This window comes from Athalia rosae, chromosome 4, assembly GCF_917208135.1.
Source record: "Athalia rosae chromosome 4, iyAthRosa1.1, whole genome shotgun sequence".
NCBI lineage: Eukaryota > Metazoa > Arthropoda > Insecta > Hymenoptera > Athaliidae > Athalia > Athalia rosae.
This window is the reverse complement of record NC_064029.1, coordinates 3379852-3402502: the sequence shown is the minus strand read 5'-3', so window position 1 is coordinate 3402502 and position 22651 is coordinate 3379852. Positions and strand designations below refer to the sequence as shown.

Genomic DNA, 22651 nt, shown 5'->3' with positions numbered 1-22651 from the left:
GTACAGGATAAGTCGGGGGCTCGTGTGTGATATGGAAAAATAACCGATTGGTTATCGTGGTCAGTATACAAATATAAATCGCGTAAGAGGGCATCGTCAGTGCGGCGATAACTCCACTTGCAGTGACAATATTCAATTTCCGTACTCTCCTCTGATACGTTTCGATAGAAAAAAATTAATGTCAAGGATAATTTGGTATTACGCAATTGATGTGTCAAGAATAAGAATTCATTAAAACAAGGTTCGTACGGGGCAACGGTTTAAGCTCATGGTCATTTCGTCGATTCACTACCAATTGATTCACTGAGATTAAAGGCAACGTTTTCTTTTACGGAGAACGACAAAATCCTTAACGAGTATTAACGAATAACGACGTGTAAAATTCTTGAAATTAAATCTACGAACAAATATGCCAATTTGCGTGCGAATGAAATGAATTATACAAAAAGAAATCGAGCTCAACGATACACGTACCAAAAGCCTTCATACTCGACAAATTAGATCGCATCGACTCCGTCGAATCCACACGGCACGTCATCACCAAAGATCTTCGGTCATCACTGCGATTACGACATTCCCGGTCCATATCCAATTGTCTCAAGCTTCGTCTGTATATCCACTCATTTCACTTCACCGCATTTCAATTCACAGCCAACTCGTACGTAAGTTACAGAAAGCGTATAAGATTTCACCAATAAAAAATCCAACGAATCTGGAGCTACCGAGATATATCCCGCGACATCGTTGAAAAGACGGTAGTACGGAATAAATCATGAAAGATCACCGTAACACTTCCTTCTGACATTTCTAACGATAAACTAAACTCTGGCTTCGAATCCAGTTATATTTAGCTCAATGAACCAGAGTTCGTAAACACGCACACCCATCGGCCTTGAGGCCGGTCGACCCAGCGGTGAATTTTTATTTATTTCTGTTTGTTTTCGTGAAACTACAGTCTCGGAATCGTGTCGAACAGCTGTATAAACGTACTTTTACTCGACCGACCTACAATTCCTTTATTCATTTAATTTCGGATACTTTTATCTTCCGATTTTGAGCTACGCGCAGTCACGATGTTGTTAATTAACTGATTGCGGTTGAAATACGGTGTGAGAGAGAGAGAGAGAGAGAGCTGCTCGCGACCAAATTAAAGAATATCAACGCCAATGAAAGAATCCGAATACGCGATCACAGATACACGTAACAAACGCGGAGGTGATTGTGGTTCTGAGTTCCGCTGAAATTTTTACGCGCGGTTCAAGTTCATAATTACACAACGCGTGAGCATAGTAACATCGTTTAATAAGCTTTCGCGAGCTGAGTACTTAATTCTCACTAATCGTACATACCGCGCACATATGCAAAGTGCAGAAGATTCGTGTATTTATTTCACATTGAAAGAGGGGGCAAGTGTTAAAAGGGGGGAAGTTGACTCCGAGGTTGTTAATGATGGAGACGTCGGAACTGTTGTATAGTTAGTAAACCGCTAGTTTATTAGAAAGACGTACGCGAGCACAGGAAAGTTTGCAGGAGTAAAACTTTTCGTTTGCTTTTCAGTAGATCTGACATAAACTTGAGAAACAGTTTTTGCAGGTGGTAATGATCTGGTTCATTATTTTTTTACACATTATCGAAAGCGAGTGATTTTCAAAAAAGGTCAACCCGGAATTGAACGACTCGAAGAAACTCAATATACTGACAAGTTGACAATAAAAATAACTATTCTCAACTGGTTTGTCTACCACGGTCTGTAGGAATGTTAGTTCATAGAATAACGAGTTTCACATAATCGACGAGCTTACAAAAGTCATTCGCCAATTGTATCGCGACTATTGTGGGTCTCGACTTTTCCGCGATTAATTATTAATGACTTGAATGAATCATATCTTGATTCAAAAGTAGTGGTATGAAGTGAGGTAGTTTTTATCGATTTGTCAATCATTCGCTGATACCGGAATCAAATCGCAGATAACAGCTACGATGTTAGTGGGCGATAATAGGTCAAAGTCCTATACTCGGCGTCAAATCCGCGTGGTGATGTCATTGACATGTGCCGGCTAAACAAAACCCGCCTACAAACATATTGAATGATTTTACAGTTACTCGTGTTATCTTCATGTTATCACACGTGTCGCTGGCTCGAAAATAATAATCCTCCCGTAAAGAGCGCTGCTTCTGGTAGGTAGCATCTTAAAAAATTATGCCATGAAAACCAGTCTCATTTCAACCTACCGGAGCAATATCAGCGCCAGAGAATCTTCATCCGAAGGAAGAACTGAAATTTGTCTGTATATTGTGATTAAGATTTCATCGATAAGATTTATCTCGGGAATCATCGAGGATCGACCTCGAGGACTTTGACACGTGAGATAACTCATCGTACGAACATTGAACTAATGAAATGTCAATTAATAAAACTTGCAGCGAGATGATTGGACAAGAGGAGGAAGGGGATGGAAAAAGAATAGAACAAAAAGACGAACTGGTAACTGCACTCGACAAACTCGGCGAGGGGTCCAAGTTGCTATGGCTTGTTTTTGCGCTGACGGCAACACCCACGTTGTTCAACGGACTTCATGCAACGTCTTACGTTTTTTTAGCCGAGGTACAGTCACGAATAAAAGTGAGGGGATGAAGGAGGTGTACGATAATTGATAATCATGCGGAAAACATGTGTGCTGTACAGAGAAAAAAAGGGATAAATCCAACAGACGCATTACCTGATCGAAACGATATCCACAGGTGCCAACGCACTGGTGCGCAGTCCCGCAATTAACGATGGCAAATTGGACGGACGTGCAAATCAGAAACATCTCTTCAGCTTCGTCGTGTAGGAGATTTTCCCACAATTATACTCACCTTGCTACGCTCGATTTTGAAGGAGCTCTCGCCTACGTTAAAGCCAACGGAAATCCAGGGACAGAAAGTTGCAACACATTCAGCTACACGAACGATATCGACGGATCTTCAATCGTCGCTGAGGTAGGATAGAAATGATTGAGCGAAAATCATCGCTCGATGTACCCTCTGCAATGATTCTAGTGTAACACTTCCCTCACTGGTTGTAATACCGAATTACAGTGGGATCTGGTATGTCACAGAACCGCCCTCCGGAGCAGCGTGCAGATGGCATTGTCGTTAGGAAAATTTCTGGGTGCCAGTATATTTGGCATAATCGCCGATAAATTTGGAAGACGAACGAGCTACATCGTTGGCGTTCTCATTCTAATCGTCTCCGGTCCGATTAGCGCGTTTGCTCCTTGGTACTGGCTCTTTATGATACTGCGAGGATTGATTGGTGCTAGCGGTTCGGCAATTTATCACTCTTCTTTTACAACACGTGAGTTCCAATAATTTCATCTGTGCGCGGAAAATTTGCAGAATACGCTGGAAAAAGTAATTTGATTGATGAATAGAATCTGAGATGTTTTTGAATGAAAACTTTTCTGAAAAAGTCAACGATCAATGTCAAATTAGTGACGGAGGTTGCTGGTCCCAAACACAGAGCATGGATGGGTATCGTCTACAGCATGGGCTACCCTCTCGGCATGATGATTCTTCCCGGTATCGCCTACTGGGCACAAGATTGGAAACTGCTTCAATTATCCATCACGTTACCTGCCGTTATTCTGCTACTGCATTGCTGGTAACAATCACTTGCGTTATTTAACGTGTATAATGTCAACTGATATTTCTATGCTTGCACAGCGAAAAGGAATACTAAGTAATTCATTTTTCAAAGTTATTATCGTAATAATCGTAACTTCAATTTTGAATGTTTTATTCCAGGCTGATGCCGGAGTCCCCAAGATGGTTGATCGCTCAAAATCGTCGTAAAGAGGCGCAAATAATTATCGAAAGGTCCTACGGTCCAGTGTACCCATCGGTAAACATTGCTCTCACGGCTGAGAAGGAAAAGGATATGCAATGCGCAAAGGAAAAAGTAGCGAATAATAAGAGCGGCAAGGAAACGTTCGTAGAAAAGTGGAAAAGTCTGATCGATCTATTTTCCCACGCGGAACTGAGAAAGCGTATAATAATTGCATATTTTGCATGGGCTGCTACATCCCTGTCGTACTATGCAATCGGTAATAATAATTGGACATGATCTGGATTCTTTTCGCACATCATCATACTTCATCATTCGTATGTTTTCTTTTTCTCTTGTTCCAGCGTTGAACGTAGACAACTTCTCCGCAAATCGCTACCTCTATACTTTTTTAACTGGAGTAAGTGAAATACCAGCTTATCTTGTGCCTTTGCCACTCCTTGCATTTATGGGTCGACGGGCCGTGACCAGTCTGCTATTTTCCATATCTGGAATTGCATTACTCAGCATATTAGCCATTCCACAATCTGATACAACTGCTATTATGGTAGTTGCATTGACGGGAAGATTGACAGTGGCTGCAGTCTTCAGCGTAATTATTTTACATACATCCGAATTATTTCCTACGGTAAGTTCGCATTATTCAAATCGTTCCAATGAGGCAGGAACCATAGATCAAAAATTCAAATTCAAATTCAAATATTGACATGCGCAGGTATCTCGAAACAGCGCCGTGGGTACGAGCTCAACCATGGCTCACGTTGGCAGCATTGCGGCGCCTTACGTCGTGGATCTTTTAGGAGCGAAGGCGTGGTGGATTCCTAGCACAATATGTGGCGCCACGGCAGTAGTAGCTGGGTTATTGTCCCTTATTTTACCAGAAACGAGACGACGGACCTTGGTCGATACTGTCGAAGAAGAAGTTACGGAGGGTAGGGGAAAAGTATCAATCAAAAATTGTTTTTCTTTTAGATAAATGATTGGACTATTGTCCAACGATGTAAAGAAATGTAAAATGAATAACTATTAATAGAATTGCTAAAGACAAAACGAAGATGTGATATATGTTAGTAATTTGTATTTGGGATTCACGTAGATATGTTCTGCTATATGTATACTACATAAATTGGAGGCAATTTGTATGGCGATGGCTATGAAGCACATATTTATCATTTCTACGTGAAACTTCGATCCGTACGTGAAGATGTAACATAGTATGATAGAACTCAATAGTTTGTCGAATCTTTTGGAGGTCCGGCAATGGATCATTTACGTAATACGTTTACAATATCCAAAGGAAGCGCATCGATTTGAATGAACGATGATAAACTCGATTGTCATGTTAAAATCGCCTCACAAAAAAAATTCAAATTGCGTCTTGATACTACGTTCGTTACATGCAGTTCCATGAACATGAATTGACGGAAAATCGTTTGCGTATAATATGAGCGTGTATATTCAACTTTCTCAGACTGCATAATACAAGTATACAAGCGTAGAATACACCCACACATGCGTAGCTTCCGTATGTATTTTTAGCTGAGGGTGTAAAAGGTAGTGCGATCATTCGTTCAACCGAAGAAGCTCGTCATTGAATAAGTCGTAATTGACGACCGCGTTGAAGCACCTTGATTCCGCGTTATTTTAAATATAAATTCGGTCGACTTCCATGAAAGTAGTGAATACGGTGAAGATAGATAAAGCTCTGAGAAGGGAACTGAATATAAGTCATGAATTTGAGGAGCATAGAACGCCGTAATGATTTAAAATAGTGGACAACGCGGATGCCATCTTAGTATACGCCATCTGGATAACACCAGTGAAAAGTTACGGTGGCAAAATATTGAAAAACTCATTGAAAATATAAATATTTCACCGAAAATCACCTACTTAGAAGTGAACAAAGTATCTATGGACAATATTCGGACCTCTTATTCATTACAGAGTGCTGTTTTCGCGGGGTGTAATGTATTATGACATTGTTTAATGAGACCTAACCTCGATCCAGAAAAATGAGTGGTTCAGAGGGAGGTATCATATACTTTGCCTATGAAAACGAGGATGGTGATGATGGGGCTACCACGATACCAGAGGTACCTGCAGATCAATCTGAAACTTTAGGTGATACAAACTTGAAACCAGATGAGCCCGACAGGGAAGATGTCAGAGAGGATGTGACAGAGAATATCACAGAGAATGTTACCGAGAGTGTAACAGAACACATTATAGAGACCATCACAGAGGATATCACTGAAAATGCAACGGACCACGATTACATCGAACTTATTCAGGGTAAAGAAATGGAGCAATTGCCAAACATGGAAGAGGGAACGATCATCATAATACAAGACAATGGAGACATTGAAGATGAAGGCTCCCACGTATCGGTTTCTAATTCAGTAGAACTTCCTCCAATTAAAGAACACTCTTTTTCACAAATAACAAACTTGTCTCAATTGAAGAAGGTCACTCCTCGAGTCAAGCTGCAAAGTCCCGAAAAACATTTAGTCAAGGGATTAGCAGAGCTAAGGAATATAAATTTTCCAATACGCAATAAACATTCATTGAATCAAGCCAAACAGCAGTTGAAGAAATACTGTCGAACATGCGCGGGACTCAAACTTCCATTGGTAGATATATTTAGTGATAAAGGAATACAGATGCGATTGAATCAGCAAATGAAACATCTGGAAGAAATTAATCAACACGGAAGTTTATCTACCCAGATGTGTATGGATTGTATTTGCGATTTGAAAATGAGCTACAAATTTTTTATGCAAATTAAAAAGGCTGAATTCAAACTAAAATCTATATACAACTCACTTAGCGAAAAGTCAGAAAATGATTGCACATCAAAGAACTTATCACCTGGCGAAGTAAGCCCAAACATCGCTTGGAATGATCCCACTGTAAAAATTGAGAAAGATGTGCATACATATGCTAATAAGAAAACTAGCTTTGTAAATGCAAAAAAAACTGGCCAGTTACCCAAGACATTGTCATTTCATTTATCAACTGAGATTAGTGATTCTGTTAAGTCACCTTTAATTAAACCCAAAGAGGAACCATTGGCAATTTCAGATGCCGAATGCACGACTGATATGTTTGAGGATGTTACAGATCTCAACCATAATGATGACAATGATTCTATTGAGGAATTTGATCCGGAGGATCTACCATTCCATCCCGATACCTCGGAATATGGAGAATCTAACGACGAACTTGAAGAACTTGGAGTTCAAAAAGCAAAAAAGGCACGAATGATGCCAATGAATGAACAGCAAGAATTATCGTCGACTGCAGCGGTATATCACTATGACAATACAAAGAAAGCCTATGTTAAATATGAGGTCGGAGAAAGCAAAGAAAATTTACCCATCGACGTTAAAGACGTGGTCAAATCTGAAGCAGTTGATGGTGGGACGGATCCAAAAAAACAGCCAAACATCTTGAAAAGAAGGCTGTCCCTGCCCCTCAAATCAAAAACGGTCGTCGATTCTTTAGAAACCAGTCATTCAGCAGATTCAAATATCCCCACCAGTCCTGGAAAAACGTTGCAAAAATTGAGCATGAATCATCCGATTAGTATCGGGACTAAAGGCGAGGATGGCATTATGTATGTCACAGTAAAAGGATCAAAGCCAAATGAATTGCTTTTAGTGAAAGTGAAAAAAATGGATAAGCCTGGGGAAAAAGTTGAGGAAGTTAACTTAGCTCATGCTGCTATCGACATGAAACCAGTAGACCGCATGCTGAAAAAATATGAGGCACTAAAAATGAAAGAAAAAAATCTGTTTTCAGACAAGTATAAAAAACCTGATATAAGGGAACAAATAATAGAAGAACAGATCGAAGAGTATAAACGAAGGCGAGAACAGGTGCTAGGTGGAAATATGATTGGTTTAACTAGTGCGATGAATAATGAGGATGGATCATCAAAATTTATAAAGACGGAAAATAACTCAGGATATCATAGGCGATACACTCCACATAAAACCAGAGACAATGATGTCCTAAAGATAAAAGAAGAACCAGAATCTCTGGAGATTGTTCATGAAATAAGAATCAAGGAAGAGTGTACTGAAATATTTGAAAAACCCACAGATCACAAATCATCAAAACAAAAACAAGATACGAAATCAGATGAATATCTAGCTCGAATGGCTCACCTCAAAGAAAAATGGGAAGAAGCCAAATCACAAAAAGAGTCCCTGCTAATGGAGCTAGAAGAAGAGGGAAACCAAGAAAAGTTGGAGAGAATTTTAGGGGAGAGAGAAGACGTTGACTTGGAGGAGTTTCAAGAATATCTGAAACAGAGAAATATTGCAATATCCAGACTGAAAGATCAGGACATAATTTCACTGTATGAAGATAGAAATAATGCGCACATAGGAGACCATCTTTTAGAAGGCAGCGAGGATGTTTCGACGATACATGCTATTCCTTTGGAAGATTACTTAGAGTGTGATTACTGCCCAGAAACCTTTCCCACCGATGTTATGCTTGAAGATCATCTAAAAAAGCACGATTATAGAATAATGCATTATTGCGAAGATTGTCTTACAGAATTTCCCACAAACAAAGCAAAAAAAAATCACAATATTACCTGCATGCAAAAAATGATATGTAAATATTGCGATTTAATGTTAGACTCCAAAGGTAAAAAAAGACAACACGAACAAAAACACTGCGACAATATGTATGGCCAACTCTGTGATACTTGCGGTGAAAAGTTCAAGCACCAGGGCACTCTTGATCAGCATATTAAAACACAGCACATGAGCTGGGAGAAGGTCTTCCAATGTCCCAAATGCCCCAAAAAATTTGCATTCAAACAAAAATTGACTTTTCACCTGAAATCTGTCCACACCACACTAAGGGCATATTTATGTGAAGACTGCGGAGCTGATTTCAAAAATCCAGCAAGTCTACGGCATCACAGGATTCGCAAACATCAGCCTGTTGGTAACAAAAGAGAATGTTCGGTTTGCCATAAAATGGTTCCATTTTACAGCCTGTCCAAGCATATGCATACGCACAAGGCTTACACTATACAATGTCCACATTGTGATAAAATGTTCAAGAATAGTTCGACACTGAAACAACATGTTAGAATTCATGAAGACCAAAGACAATACAGATGTGACATTTGCGGGGTAGGATTCAATCGACGAGATGGTCTAAGATTGCACATGAGAGTGCATGAAAAAACTGATAGTCGAGGGTTGAAAGAGTGTTCATGCCAAGTATGCGGTGAAAAATTCCCTAATCATTCTATGCTGGTAATTCACAGAAACAGGGTTCATAAGGACGGAAGACAGTATACTTGCCATATTTGTAATAGATCAATGATCTCACCACGGTCCTTGGAATGGCACATGTCTCACATTCACAACCAAGCGCTTCCTGGAGAAATGCAAGCGGATTCAGAAGTTCCTCAAGTGAAGAAAAGAGTAACGTGTTATCACTGTGACAAAACATTCAAAACTGAAATGATTTTAAGAACACATATCAAGAACACACATGTCGAAAAAGATCCAATGAAATGTGCAGAATGTGATCAACTCTTTACTTCAGATGTGAGACTCAGACATCATATGATGGTAATCCACAATAGATTGGAGGGAACATTGCCATGCCCGCATTGTCCGAAACGATTTGTGAATCAATTGAGATTAAAAACACACATGATATCTCATTCTGAGGAGAGACCGTACACGTGTGAAGTATGTGGATTTAATTTGAAAACTAAAATCCAATTAATCAAACACCACCAAAATAGACATAGTGACGAACGGCCGTTACAATGCAAGTATTGTCCCTGGAGGTGTAAGCAGGTGAGCGCTCTTGTCTGTCACGAAAGAACGCACACAAATGAACGACCATACGCCTGCAGCGTTTGCAGGCAAAGATTTAAATATCTTGGGGACAAGAACAAGCACGAAAGAAGGCACGAGAGCCTAGGGGGTTCTGGATTTAAGAGAATAGTCACCGGTCGAAATACCAAGCAACCAAGGATACAAACAGAGATGCTTACTTCAGGTTCTGAACACGATCAAGAAGAATATGGGCAAATACAAGTTCAATACCAGAACGAGGGTCAATATGAAGAACAGACTGAGGATCAGTACGAAGATGACCAACAGGTCACGAAATTTGAACCGCAAGAAATTGAAGCCGAATACGAACAATCTTATGATCAGGCAAGGAAATCTCTTTGCAAGATTATTTACATGCGTTTTATAAGAGACTACCTCTGATAATAATCAATCAACATTTACAGGATTACGAGACATCCAGGGAAGCTTCAGAAGCAGCAGAGGTGATAATGAGTATGGAAGATACGACCGTGTATACCGAAGAAGTAACTGCAGATGACATGGAATCAACAGAGATTATAACTGATGAAATCACGAACCAAATATTCCAAACTGGTACAGTCGTGCATTTGGAGCAGCAAGACGATTCTGGTAAAATACAAGTTTTTCCTGTTATGCTTTCCCTGCCAGATCTAACAGATGCGAACTCAGAGGTCAATCTTGCGACAGCATCTATTATGTACAATACTTAATAATTATTGATATCATAGATAGATCAGGTACAAAGAAACGTTAATTTTAATATCTGGCTTTTCATTGTTGCGAATAGTTGTGGGCTAGTTTTAATTCCATATTATATTTGGTACGTCTACGCGCATATTAAACTTATAATCTTACGTGTTATCTTTACGTGTGTTCCTGGACCACCACATACAATAATTCCACACACATTCTGCACATTTGTTGAGACTCAAATCTTGCTTCCTAAGCAACGGTGCAGTATAATTACTGTACTGTTTTTAACACGGCTGGCCTTACTTCTTTTGATCCAGGCGCTATTGAACTGGAATGATCAATTACAAACACATTAATCAATAGGTTTAGAGGCATGAGATTTAGCGTTGAAATAGTCGTTGAGCTTTGGAACATGAAGTTTACGTTATTTCAATATCTTCTTAGGTATTGAAAATTCTATTGATGGAAATGACGCATGTTATAATTTTCGAAAAATTCGTAGAGTGCCATTTATATCCTTGCTAACTTTTCGTCAACACAAGAATATAGAATAAACAAAAAAACAAGAGACCAGTAAATCTGGTTAATTGACGGTGGAAAAAATCACACATATTTGTGATTATACAGTTGCCTTTTTCTTTGTAAATAAAAGTCCTAGAGAAAAAAGATGACAATTGTAGAACGTCGCGTCGCGTGTTCGCGATGTCGCAATGTCGCGTAGTAGAAAAATATCTGTATATCTTGGCAGACAAACAATATGATGAGAAATTGTTGAATGTTTCGGATAGATGATAACCCATCCTAGTATAATATACATACTTGTATATAATATACAAATAGTAATTAGTTTTGCTAACTGAGGAAGACTTTTTCCTCGAATTAAAATTACACAGGATCTTTAGAGTAATTTATATTTCATTATTTTATATAACATGTCACGCTGATCGTATAAATATTCCAGCTTTAACATAAGCCATGTAATTAGTTACTCATGATACGTATCGACAATTCACCTAGTATCTTGAATGATAAACCAGTCCTGTGTTTCGATTCAAGTTCACTGATTCAAACTTACTTCCTATACATGAATCGAGTGGTGAATGTCAATATGGATTGGAATAGTCCCTCCCCCCCCCCCCCCATGGTTCTGTTGTTTTAATTGAATGATGAAAAATCTAATTGTACCCAAATACCTTACTGCAACAATAAAATATTTTAAAGTACTCAGAGATAATTATTTATTTAAGATTGACCGAATAATACTTCACGAATAATATGAAGGATTTCCGTCCATTTCACGTGTTTCATTCGGGTGAGTATAAGCAGGTAAAACTTTTGCAGAATTTGAGCGTATAGCTTTCTGTTAAGACAAGAATTCGAATGCGACAACTGAATTCAGGAGTGAATTATTATAGAGCATCCTAGATGTTGATATAATTTAAGTGAAGCATTATTTATGTACATTTCATATTAAGTGTGTTCCTTCATCTGCAATAAATAGTATATGATCGATCGGCAATATATTTTACAATAACAATAAGTTTTCACGTAAATAATACTTGAGCGTGATCGCATTGTATGCAATTTCAACTCGCAACGTGGAATTTGTGACCCTAAATACCTGACTATTAATGTACATTATAAACTATAGTGTGTATATTCATAAAATATATATAAAATATCAACTAACAATTAATAAACTGCGTGTAAATAATTGTAAAAATAAAATTCTGTTATGTGCCCCAAAAATTGTTAGTCAATATACGCAATGGAGGCGTATGAGAATTGCCGTAGTAAAAATTCAACACCAAAAAACTAAGGAATGGTCTTGAATATTGAAAACAGTGATTACAGGCAAGCAGCAAGATAACTTTCTAGGTATCTTGTTGATTGTGCTAAAAGTAAAAATTCATCATAGAACGTGATAATACCCTTCGGGATCATGCATAATTATTTTGACTAATTGTAAGTAACGCGTGCGATTATTTTTTTTTCCTAGTTCGTAAGTTATCGGTTGTCGAAATACCTCCGCACTTAATGAAAAAAGGAAAAACAACAATAAAAATAGTCATCACTTTTTCGTCAGAGTCTGATAGTAATCAGCGAGGATTTTCCACGCCGTAGGGGCCATAAATCCATCTGGTGGCTGTTCCCCGGATCGTGCAAGACCTGGAAGAAATGGGATGCCAAACATCAACGAAATCAATGGTTCGATCTAATCGACTACAATTTTTACTTACCACGCATTCTAGTCCCCGAAATAAAGTCAAAGTCTTGCTTGCGCTCGGGTTCGAAGAATGCCATCTTCTTGTTCACAGTGTCGTACGCAGCAACTCTGAATGGAATGATTTCTAAACTCTGCAGTCCCGGTGCCATCGAGAGAACTCGCGAACCATGAGTCGCGTCGTATAGGTTTCCATCGGGTACGGAAGATTTATCGGGATGTGGCATTCCCGCTGGATCTCTACCCACTATGTAAAAGTTGGCCCCCGCTGTCATTCGGGATTTAGCATGCCATTGTACCTGTTATCGAACAATCATTGATAGCAGGGCGGATACGGAGGAACAAATAAGCGGCGAAGACAAAATTTCCATAGAGTTACAATTTACCTCGGTTGGTCCCGCGTACATCATTGGACTCGGGAAAATAGCCAACAACGTTGCGTTTGGATCCAAGACGCCTTCGTCCAAAACAGCTTTATGTTGCTTTATTCTAACAGGTAATGGTACATCGTCGTCTTTCGTCCAACCTCCCAAAGGATGAAGTAATAGAACTGGTTTTTTAAATCCTCTTTCTTCCAAAAGACGTCTTTTGGTATCCTGATAAGCGATATGTATCACATTTTGGATAAAAATGGTACAGAGTAAATGAAAGAAGAAAGGATAAAAAAATGAATGAGACCATTACCTGCATGAGAAGTGCATGACCATTGTGGATAGGATTACGCAATTGGAAAGCGAAAACCGCGTCGGCACCCATTTCTTGGCATTTTCTCCTAATCTCATTGGGAGTTAATCTATACTCATCGAGACCGTCGTTCCACTTTATTCTTTCCAAAGCTTCGATGTCTCCTCCAACCAGCCAGTCACCGGATTCATAGACCATTTTTATGTAAGGATGATCTCTGTTACTGGTACCAAATTGTCGGCTGCATCTCTCTTCTTTTCTATGGTAGTAAAATTCGGGCTTGCGGAGAATGGCGACAGGTTTACCTTCGTACTTCAAAGTGAGTGCTGAAACTCCGTCAAGACGATCCTTGTCGGCGGTTGACACCGGTAAAACTATCGGTATCGATTGATTGATCTCAGAACCTTCTTCTACGAGGCAATTGAAATGTTGCGTCTAAAAACGAGAAGGCATCGCTCGAGGAATTGAATTTAACCGAGAGAACCCGCATGCATAATTTAATAAAAATTCGAAAAAAAAAAGAAAAGGAAAGAAAGACATCATCGAGAGCGAAAGTGGACGTATTACGTAAAAATCTTGAAAACTCACTTGGAGGTACTGGCTCTCTCTCATAAACCCGGTAAGTGGAGCAGCCCATCCCTCAGCCAACACTTGAACCCACTGCAGGTCAACTTGCGTGATATCTATGCTCTTCAGGGTTTCCGCTTCGGCTTTGGCCGTAAGAATCCTCTTCTCTGGTACGAAGAGTTCGACTACACCAACGTCAGCTCTAGGAAGAATTGGAATGATTCCATGTTTTTCCAAAAATTCAATAACCAAGGCCGTCGATTTTTCTATGGTAATATTTTCCGTTGTAACGACTAGATCAGGATTAGAAGGCCTCTCGTAGCTCTGGTCAATTCCGGTGAACCCTTTGATGTCACCTTGCCTGGCTTTCTTGTACAATCCCTTAACATCACGAGCTTCGCATACGTTGAACGGGGTATCGACAAATATTTCGAAAAATGGCAATTCGGAATCCTTGTGTATTTGACGAGCCATCTGTCTGTCTTCCTCGAACGGTGATACGAAACTGCACAAACTTATTACCCCGCTATCGGCAAAAAGCTTAGCCACCTCGGCGACTCTTCGTATATTTTCTTCCCTGTCTTCCTTGCTGAATCCCAAGTTCTTATTGAGCCCTGTACGGACGTTATCACCGTCGAGACCGTACGCCGGTATTCCATGGGACACCAACAAAGCTTCCACCTGGAAGGCTATCGAGGTTTTTCCTGCTCCAGAAAGACCGGTAAACCAGATCGTGCACCCCCGAAAACCTCTAACCGCCCCCACAGCCTGACCACGTTTTGCTCGTGACACATGATGCGCCTGTGCCGAGACATTGGCACAAGTCTGTAAAAACGGATTTCAAAAATATATGAAGAAAAAAGATCGGAAACTGATTCAGTTACTAACACATAACGGCAACATGAATTATCTCATAGATGGGACGACGATTTTTTATGAATCTATGTAATACAGTTTCACACCTTGAATCGCTTCACATTGTTGTTACAACAAAATGCAGGCTGCAGCGCGTGAATGACCATTATGTACGATTAATTTACCGCACTGGTTGAAAAGGAAAGTGTAAAAATATTACGACGTATTTCAAAAACTCCGTTCGAGTGTGAGAAATCTGTGATGAAAATTTATTCCTGTAATTACACTACAGGTTTGGCGACATAATCATCTCAAGTAGAGTCTACACCATCTGTGATATACTTAATAGCTGATACTACGTTTTTTATGACATATATAGTAAAAAAATTGCGAATTATCGTTGACGATATAAAACAGATTGTATTAAAGCGATAATCAATTTCTATATCTTTTTATCTGTGCAGAAATTCCACGGTAACAATGCGTGAATTTGCTCAACTCTGACCACACTTCGATCGCGAAAGAATTCTCTTCAATAACTGATCGGAGTCTACTGCGGGAATCGTGGTCCCCTCGTTTAGCTCCTCGAACGTTGAACGAGTAGAAATGATGGGAAAGTTTAAGGAAAGTTATATACTTTCTTTACATCACGTTTGCGGATATATGTATACACGACTATCTCGTTCAACCAACACTTTGTACATGTATTTAAGTTTACATCCTGTATTTGCCTCATAATCCAACGGCCACTTCACCGAAACGATTGATGAGATGGAATAATCTCATCTGAGCAAATGACATACAATACCATACATTAAAAAAATAATTTTAACCACGTTAATTACACGGATGAAGTGAATATTTTTTGTGATTTGAGATTTTTGAATATAATGAACCATAACGTATGAACTTTATTTTCGTATGGTGCTTCACACATATTTTATGTCTACTACCATTGTACGAGTGCCCTTTGCGTGCACCGTATTTCACTTCAGCCTATGAAACCGAATAAAAAATGTTGATTTTTCACCCCAAAATTGAAAAAATTTCTAAGGAAAAATTGGCAAATTTTGGACAAATTTTTTTATCTATTAAAATTGATAAAATGACACTTTTCTGACGTATTTTGACCTCAGGAATCCGAATCTAAGAGAAAATTTGATCTATCTCTAAAATTGACCGAGTTATCGCTAATTTTCAGCCTTTCGGGGTCAAAAATAAAAAATTGATTTTATAGTATATCTTAATGTAATTTGAGCTCAGGAATCCGAATCTGGAAGAAAAATTGATCTATCTTGAAAAATGGCCGAGTTATCCCCATTTTTTCGCATTTTTTGGCATAAATTTGAGGATATCTCGAAGGGAAAAAATCGTAGCTCAATTTGAACAACGGATTCGTGTTCCTGAGGTCAAAATACATAAGAAAAGTGCCATACGATCGATTTTAAAAAATAAAAATTTTTCGCCAAAATTTGAGATTTTTCCAAGGGGTACCCCTTACGATTTTTTCAAATTTTGACCAAAAATTTTTATTTTTTAAAATCGATCGTATGGCACTTTTCTTATGTATTTTGACCTCAGGAACACGAATCCGTTGTTCAAATTGAGCTACGATTTTTTCCCTTCGAGATATCCTCAAATTTATGCCAAAAAATGCGAAAAAATGAGGATAAGTCGGTCATTTTTTAAGATAGATCAATTTTTCTTCCAGATTCGGATTCCTGAGCTCGAATTACATTAATATAGAGCAAAAAATCAATTTTTTATTTTTGACCCAAGAAGGCTAAAAATTGGCGATAACTTGGTCAATTTTAGAGATAGGTCAATTTTTCTTTCAGATTCGGATTCCTGAGATCAAAATACGTAAGAAAAGCATATGAAAAGAAATATTTCTTCTGCCCCAAAATCGACAAAATTTCAAGGGGTCAAGTCCAACTTTTTAGAATAGAATACACCCTCGGACACACTAGTATGGCGAACAAGTTACAAAATTGTTCATTGTCTGAGTATATCGCGAAGTTGACTCTCATCTAATGTGATAAAATGGATCCTCAAGTCAACTGTATAAAACAGGTAGTTACATGCGTAACAATATCGTAACACACGTGCACATATGTGGGCAATGAACGATATGACACCCGATACAAATAACCCATAATCATCGAATCCTACACGAACTCATAATGCTTCATACTATAAGTTAAGGTGTCGTTATCACAGCATCGGGATTAACTTTCTAACCGCGTACGGATCACAGGTTTATATACAGACGTGCATCAATTATGTTTTAAAATTTCAAGCAAATCTACATTACATCTATTCAAAGTTGTGTTTTGATCAAAATCGACTCTGCAGAGAGTGACGATACGTATAAAATATCCTATGAGTGGTTGGATGCAAAACCGCGCGCGACTGATTGTGAGACAAACCCAGATTATGTAACAGTGACTGTATACAATATTTCCAATCAATCAACCGAACCAAACCTATGTACATATTCATGGCCAAAAAGATACCTAATTACCAATAAACTGGGTCTAATTATTATAAAATTAAAAAAAAAGCTAATAGTGTGCGTGTAGGCGCGTTAACTATATGGGTAATTTCATCTCAATGCAGGTTGGCGACCCCTTCCGATCTGGAATAATTTTCGTTAGGAGTTTTCTATTATCAACAAACGAAGACATGCCGAAGGAAAAAATCAAACATTGTTTTTCGAAACTCATGTAAAATTCAAAATCTCGCCGTTTTTCGCATTTTTTAGGTTTAATTTTTAAATATCTCGAAAACTATTGTAGTTACTAAGATGAATCTGGGTTTATTTCGTAGGGGCTCCTCAACGCTACGGTGAAAAAATATTGTGCGAAAATAATTTTCAAAGAATAATGAATTTGTGAAATTTTGAAAGTTCAAAAATCGAAAAAATCGAAGTTGGGGATCATATTTTTGGCCCAATTATTTTTTCATAACGTCTTGAATTGATCTTGAATTATCCTGAGATTTTTTAAAGGATGTATTCTTTTTTTAAGTAATGAATTTTGGCTTTTTTCAAGTCACCTTGTAAAAAAAGTAAAAAATAGAAGAAAAAGAGACATTGTCTTGATAAAATTCCGATTTGACAATGAGATATGTCAGTAGTTCTAGATCTAGTAAATTGTACGGTGTACTATAATTTTTTACGTTTGTTCTTTTTTTCCTTTTTCTTCATCAAATAGATATTTTTTAGAATCTTTTATTCTACACCTGTACAATATATCTGAATGTACGGTCTTTGATTACGCAAACTGTCTTACAATTAGTAAGAAACTGACAAACACATATCAAGAATTGTTCTAGATATGACAGGAACTAGACACGCTCTAAGTTTCGTGATCTATCAAGCTTATAGTTATAACTATAGAATTCACATTATCTTCGAAAAAGATTCCACGTAACGAGTAAATACAAGTGACCCAATCTGATAATATTTCGCTGTACGTTGGCTAACGTAAACTTCACTGACTTACGCATTCGATGATCGCGATTCATAGATTTCAATAAACATTAGTTTGAAGCCTGTAAAAAATCGATCGCGTAAAAATGAATCCGAACGTTCTGACAGTTGAGAAAGGAGGTGGCTTTGAAAAAAAAAATCTTAACAATGATACAAATACCAATAAAAATTGTCGAATCGTGTTGGACCAGAATTTTTTTCATCGGTTCTACTCACTTTGCCATTGAGGATGAGCGGTCCGCGAATCATTTTTCGGATTTTAAAAACCTGTAGTTATTGCGACTCGCTGTGTGAATATTAATTGGCGAATTTTCGTCGTTTAGCCCTTCGGCCTCCCGTCCGTTCAATTTTTCTCCCTGCCGACGTTCTGACCGTTTTGTCGCCCGCTCGAAACGTCTTGAAAAAATTCACGATATGGTGTACCTCGACAGTTCTGATTAAACTCAAGTTATAGCATATACTGCATATAGGTATACGGTGCAAGCTGTTGAACGGTAGTACTGGCAACTTGAGTTTCGCCGCCTAACTCGGTGTAAAATTAATCAGCTGCTCCAATATATGTAGCTCCGTCAAAGCGACAAAGCCCAAATAGCGCATATCGGGGGTTGGCTGGCCCCACCACGAATCTTTAGAGTATACCTATACGATCTACCTTTTTCTCTATCTCGACCCTGGGAGCACACGTTCATTGCGAAAAACTTATACAGGAAATATAGATAAAAAAACAAAGCCCCTCAAGGTTTTACATGGGCATGAGACCTTTATTATTGACGATTATCGAATAGTCGCAATTGTAATCGAAATCTATATAACGAATAATCAATAACATCTAAAACCCATTCAGAGAACAGATCTCGTCAACTTATGGATCGGGGGATAAGTGATAAGCGATACGGGCGGGAAAGTGAGGTAACCATTGGACAATTCTATAGATACCGGTATCGTTTCGCACTGCAGTATTTTTATAAATCTTCAAATTTCCGGACAATGTAGTCCACTTAAATTAGCCATTTTTTATCGGCCGTATACACGCATGAAGACCTATATAGGAAATGGGAAAAAACAAGATCAAGGATAAATTCCGTAATCATTTATCTTATACATCACGGTTTCTTATTGTTATCATGTAGCGTTAATTGGCGAATTTCATCGTTCGCGATACGATGTCGAAAATATGTATGCGTGATATCTAATCGTCCTGATTTTTATCTAAAATAAACTTTTATGTAACAAAATTTTGGCTGACGATTGATATGGACATTTTTTCTTTTTCTCCTCTCGTCAGTCATCACTTGCCGATGTTCTGAAAATTAGTTACTATGTCCGTTCATTGATACGATATTGATACGATAGCATGAATGGAAAAATAATAACCAATATAACATCTCTCGAAGAAGTATTCGCTATTTTACTGTTACAGAATGACGTCGACTGATTTCAGCAAGTGTCGGTGAACGAGAAACGCTATCGTTTCTAATCAAACAAACTTGTGCATTACAATCAGCAGAAGATAAAAATTTTCCACTCTATTTCAATTAAACACGTGTTGGAATGACATGTCATTGGACTACCGAGATAACTAGGCTGACGATATTAACCTTCATTTGACACCTGGGGTCAGAAAAACCCCACGGTCCTTTTGATTTTCATTTTCTCCCAAATAAGATGAAATAGAAAAGAGGGTTCAAAATATACCGCCGATTTGGTTTGGGTTCGTTGAAAAAAATTCTGGGTATTTTAACCGTCATTAAATCTGTTGGGGTCTCACAGATCCCGTGCTGCAATAACGTCATTCTTAGGAGGTGCGTCATAGAGGGATTACGAACGCATTATAATAAATCCTTGATGCAAATTTTAGTCCATACAGCCCAAATTTCGATCGCAATAATTTCGCGGTTGGAGCTGATTTCCCATCAAACCGATCGTGTTGCACTATTAAAAATAATCGCGTTGTTCTGTTCTCATAATTATCTATGTTGTGTGGAGTGCATGTATCGGTCGACCGTTATTTTATCTATCTTATAAATTGATTGAAAGGTGGAAACGGAACGATTTCACCGAACTGTCATTGCAATCGAATTATTTCAAATGACCGTATTCGCACGAAAAATGCACTTGTACACAACGTACACCAGCGGATTTTCGAGTTTCTCTTAACCGTTGATGCAAAAAGTTGTCGGATGAAATACCGCTGATCCGTTCGAGTACACCTATTCCGATCGTAGCTCGATCTGCATAAATCGATTATATTGTAATATTAATTAACCGTGACCTAAGAGTGACCTACGGACATGCTTCTATAAGCATTCAATTTCATAGTTCGATAGAATTGTTTTTACCCGACTCAGGGACGAAATCTGCTAGACGACAGGAGATCAGTTATTGAAACTCGCAAAAAAAATTTATTAAAAAAAAAAAAAAAAAAAAAAAAAACAATCCATACACCTGCGTATGTCTCGCAGTTGGTAAGATTCATGGAAATATTTGTTTGACGGAAGAGTAAAGAGATATTATATCGCTGACTAAATAATATGTACGCTATTTTAACTTTTTATCTCTCACATATTTACAGTAGAGACATAGGCAGGAAAAAAAAAAATCAGGCTGTAACTTAATCTTCCTCGAGAAATGAGATCTCGTTCGAGAAGATCGTTCTCCCTATGCCAAAGTATGTTACGGTAAACGGCTAAAAATACAACCAATAAACGATTGAGTGCAGAGAATTGAACTCGATGATTTCGTATACGCACCTACATAATCAATCACCCGTTCGAACGTGAGAATACGAGATTCCGAAGCGGGAAAAATTAAAATTCAAACACGGAAGAGAGAGTTGGCGTTGGTGTTAGCTTAAGGAAATTCCGCGATCATATAATTAACGTCCGGATCTGCACGGTGTACCGAATCCTAATTGATGAGTTTAGAAGGAATGAATAATATAGGCTGCACGAACATTATATCATCGTCGGTCTTTTCCAGAAATTCCTTCGATAAAAATAGATGATAGATAACACGAGAGAGACACGCACATTAACAACCGAAATGTGATGGTTCAACAGTGTGGACTATGATCCACGGTCTATGACCGACATCTCGGCACACTGTTACAGATTTGTACGCGAAGAGCAAATAGATAAGACGAGAATAAAACAGAATTTTCAAGATTAGATTGCGTATAAAAATTTGGCCAACGAGCGAATGTAAATATTACAGAGGCATTTTGAAAAAAAATGAAAATAACGACGGCAGGGGAGTTTTAGCGAGGATTGTTGAACTAAGGTCATCAATCATTCTAATTTTACATGAAGGAACTATGACAGGGAAAATATTGTAAATCTGTTTGGCGAGAATCCCCGGTGAAATTTGGAGGAGAGGGGATTCCAGCGGTTGCAAACACAGTACTGGATAACGGTAAAATTGCCTGTCATTACCTCGTGAAAATTGAAAAACAAGTTATCACTGATAATTGATAAGCACAGTACGAAAGTCAGATATTGTGATTACAGATCGTGCATATATATATAATCAAGATACATGAAGATCTCCACTCACTACATTCAGCGGCCGATCGGAGAGTGAATCGTATAGTTGATCGCTATTATAACTGGTAGCACGAAAATTATTCGTAACATTCTGGTATCGTGAAAATAAGCAGTAAAACATGGGAATAATCGTACACAAAGATAGCATGATGACAATATTATTTGACGACAGTAAAAGAAATTAATGGATCATCGGCACTCACCGTCATCATCTTCTTCTTCGGAACCGCTGCTGTATCGTTTGACATCTCTGTATTGTGCATCAGGCTTTTAGTTTTGAATAAATTTCGAGCGGTGCAGCACACACTAATCTAATCTAATTAGAGAGACTGTTATCAATTAACAGGTCGCCGCGTGGTCGGAAAGAGATTACTCTTAACACGAGAGCAGCGTACTATATACGTAGCACGCACACGCGGCTTCCGACCTATTCACGTTATTAATCGATTCATTGAAGTAATTTCACTCCCACGCACACACTGTCAATGAAACGCACATCGTATTAACGGCGTTTGTTGACACGACAGCCGTCCAACTTGCGAAGTTAGAAAGTGGAGGGGCGAGTCGGCGATTACCATAAGCAATGTTGGAGAATATTCAATAATCGGACGTGTTCAACTCTCGTGTTGAATAGTTGTAAGTTAGGTTAGACGAATTATTCGCGTTACGCTACGTGGCAGACGTCAGCATTTTACCACTAACCAATATGAAGGATCAAACTACTCCCAGGGCCATTTGGTACTCTGATTATTTTTGTAGCGCACGAAACCGAAGCCCTTGTTTATCGAGGGTCCCTGATAGATTTGACAGTTCTTATCAGTTCTTATTGGATAGCGGGTTCTGCCGACGATACCCTAACCTCGGTGCGGCCTCCTCGAGCAGATCATGGCGCCCGACTAAACG

At 38.5% G+C, this 22651-nt stretch overlaps 4 protein-coding genes across 18 annotated transcripts in view; 2 read left to right on the top strand and 2 right to left on the bottom strand.

Annotated features, from left to right (window-relative positions):
• Positions 1–966, bottom strand: part of LOC105689582 (cadherin-23) — a 46222-nt gene extending 45256 nt beyond the window's left edge. For both annotated transcript variants that reach the window (XM_048653676.1, XM_048653678.1), the window contains exon 1: positions 475–966. The gene's annotated coding sequence lies outside the window, so the exon portion shown is untranslated. The remainder of the gene's footprint in view (positions 1–474) is intronic.
• Positions 103–4879, top strand: LOC105689580 (organic cation transporter protein). Of its 12 annotated transcripts, none has more exons than XM_012406711.4 (8): positions 103–241; positions 2425–2605; positions 2743–2982; positions 3082–3340; positions 3478–3646; positions 3790–4088; positions 4174–4457; positions 4545–4879. In XM_012406711.4, exons 2-8 carry the CDS (start codon positions 2429–2431, stop codon positions 4803–4805), a joined length of 1689 nt encoding a protein of 562 aa, XP_012262134.2. In that variant the 5' UTR covers positions 103–241; positions 2425–2428; the 3' UTR covers positions 4806–4879. The 12 variants fall into 12 exon arrangements, with proteins under 12 accessions (XP_012262134.2, XP_048509657.1, XP_012262136.2 ...); XM_048653700.1 differs by lacking the exon at positions 103–241 and adding an exon at positions 799–913; XM_012406713.4 differs by lacking the exon at positions 103–241 and adding an exon at positions 965–1107.
• Positions 4880–5117: 238 nt separating this feature from the next.
• LOC105689562 lies at positions 5118–11606 on the top strand. The gene is made up of 2 exons (XM_012406654.4): positions 5118–10032; positions 10113–11606. The coding sequence occupies exons 1-2, from the start codon at positions 5842–5844 to the stop codon at positions 10398–10400; spliced, it is 4479 nt and encodes a 1492-aa protein (XP_012262077.2). The 5' UTR covers positions 5118–5841; the 3' UTR covers positions 10401–11606.
• Positions 11279–22621, bottom strand: LOC105689563 (bifunctional 3'-phosphoadenosine 5'-phosphosulfate synthase). 3 transcript variants are annotated; one of them, XM_012406655.4, is made up of 6 exons: positions 21952–22621; positions 13880–14683; positions 13292–13726; positions 12994–13203; positions 12624–12906; positions 11279–12552 (listed from the first exon to the last, which is right to left on the bottom strand). In XM_012406655.4, the coding sequence occupies exons 1-6, from the start codon at positions 22009–22011 to the stop codon at positions 12455–12457; spliced, it is 1890 nt and encodes a 629-aa protein (XP_012262078.2). In that variant the 5' UTR covers positions 22012–22621; the 3' UTR covers positions 11279–12454. The 3 variants fall into 3 exon arrangements, with proteins under 3 accessions (XP_012262078.2, XP_012262079.2, XP_048509647.1); XM_012406656.3 differs by lacking the exon at positions 21952–22621 and adding an exon at positions 18423–18745; XM_048653690.1 differs by lacking the exon at positions 21952–22621 and adding an exon at positions 14821–15234.
• Between the last annotated feature and the right edge of the window lie 30 nt (positions 22622–22651).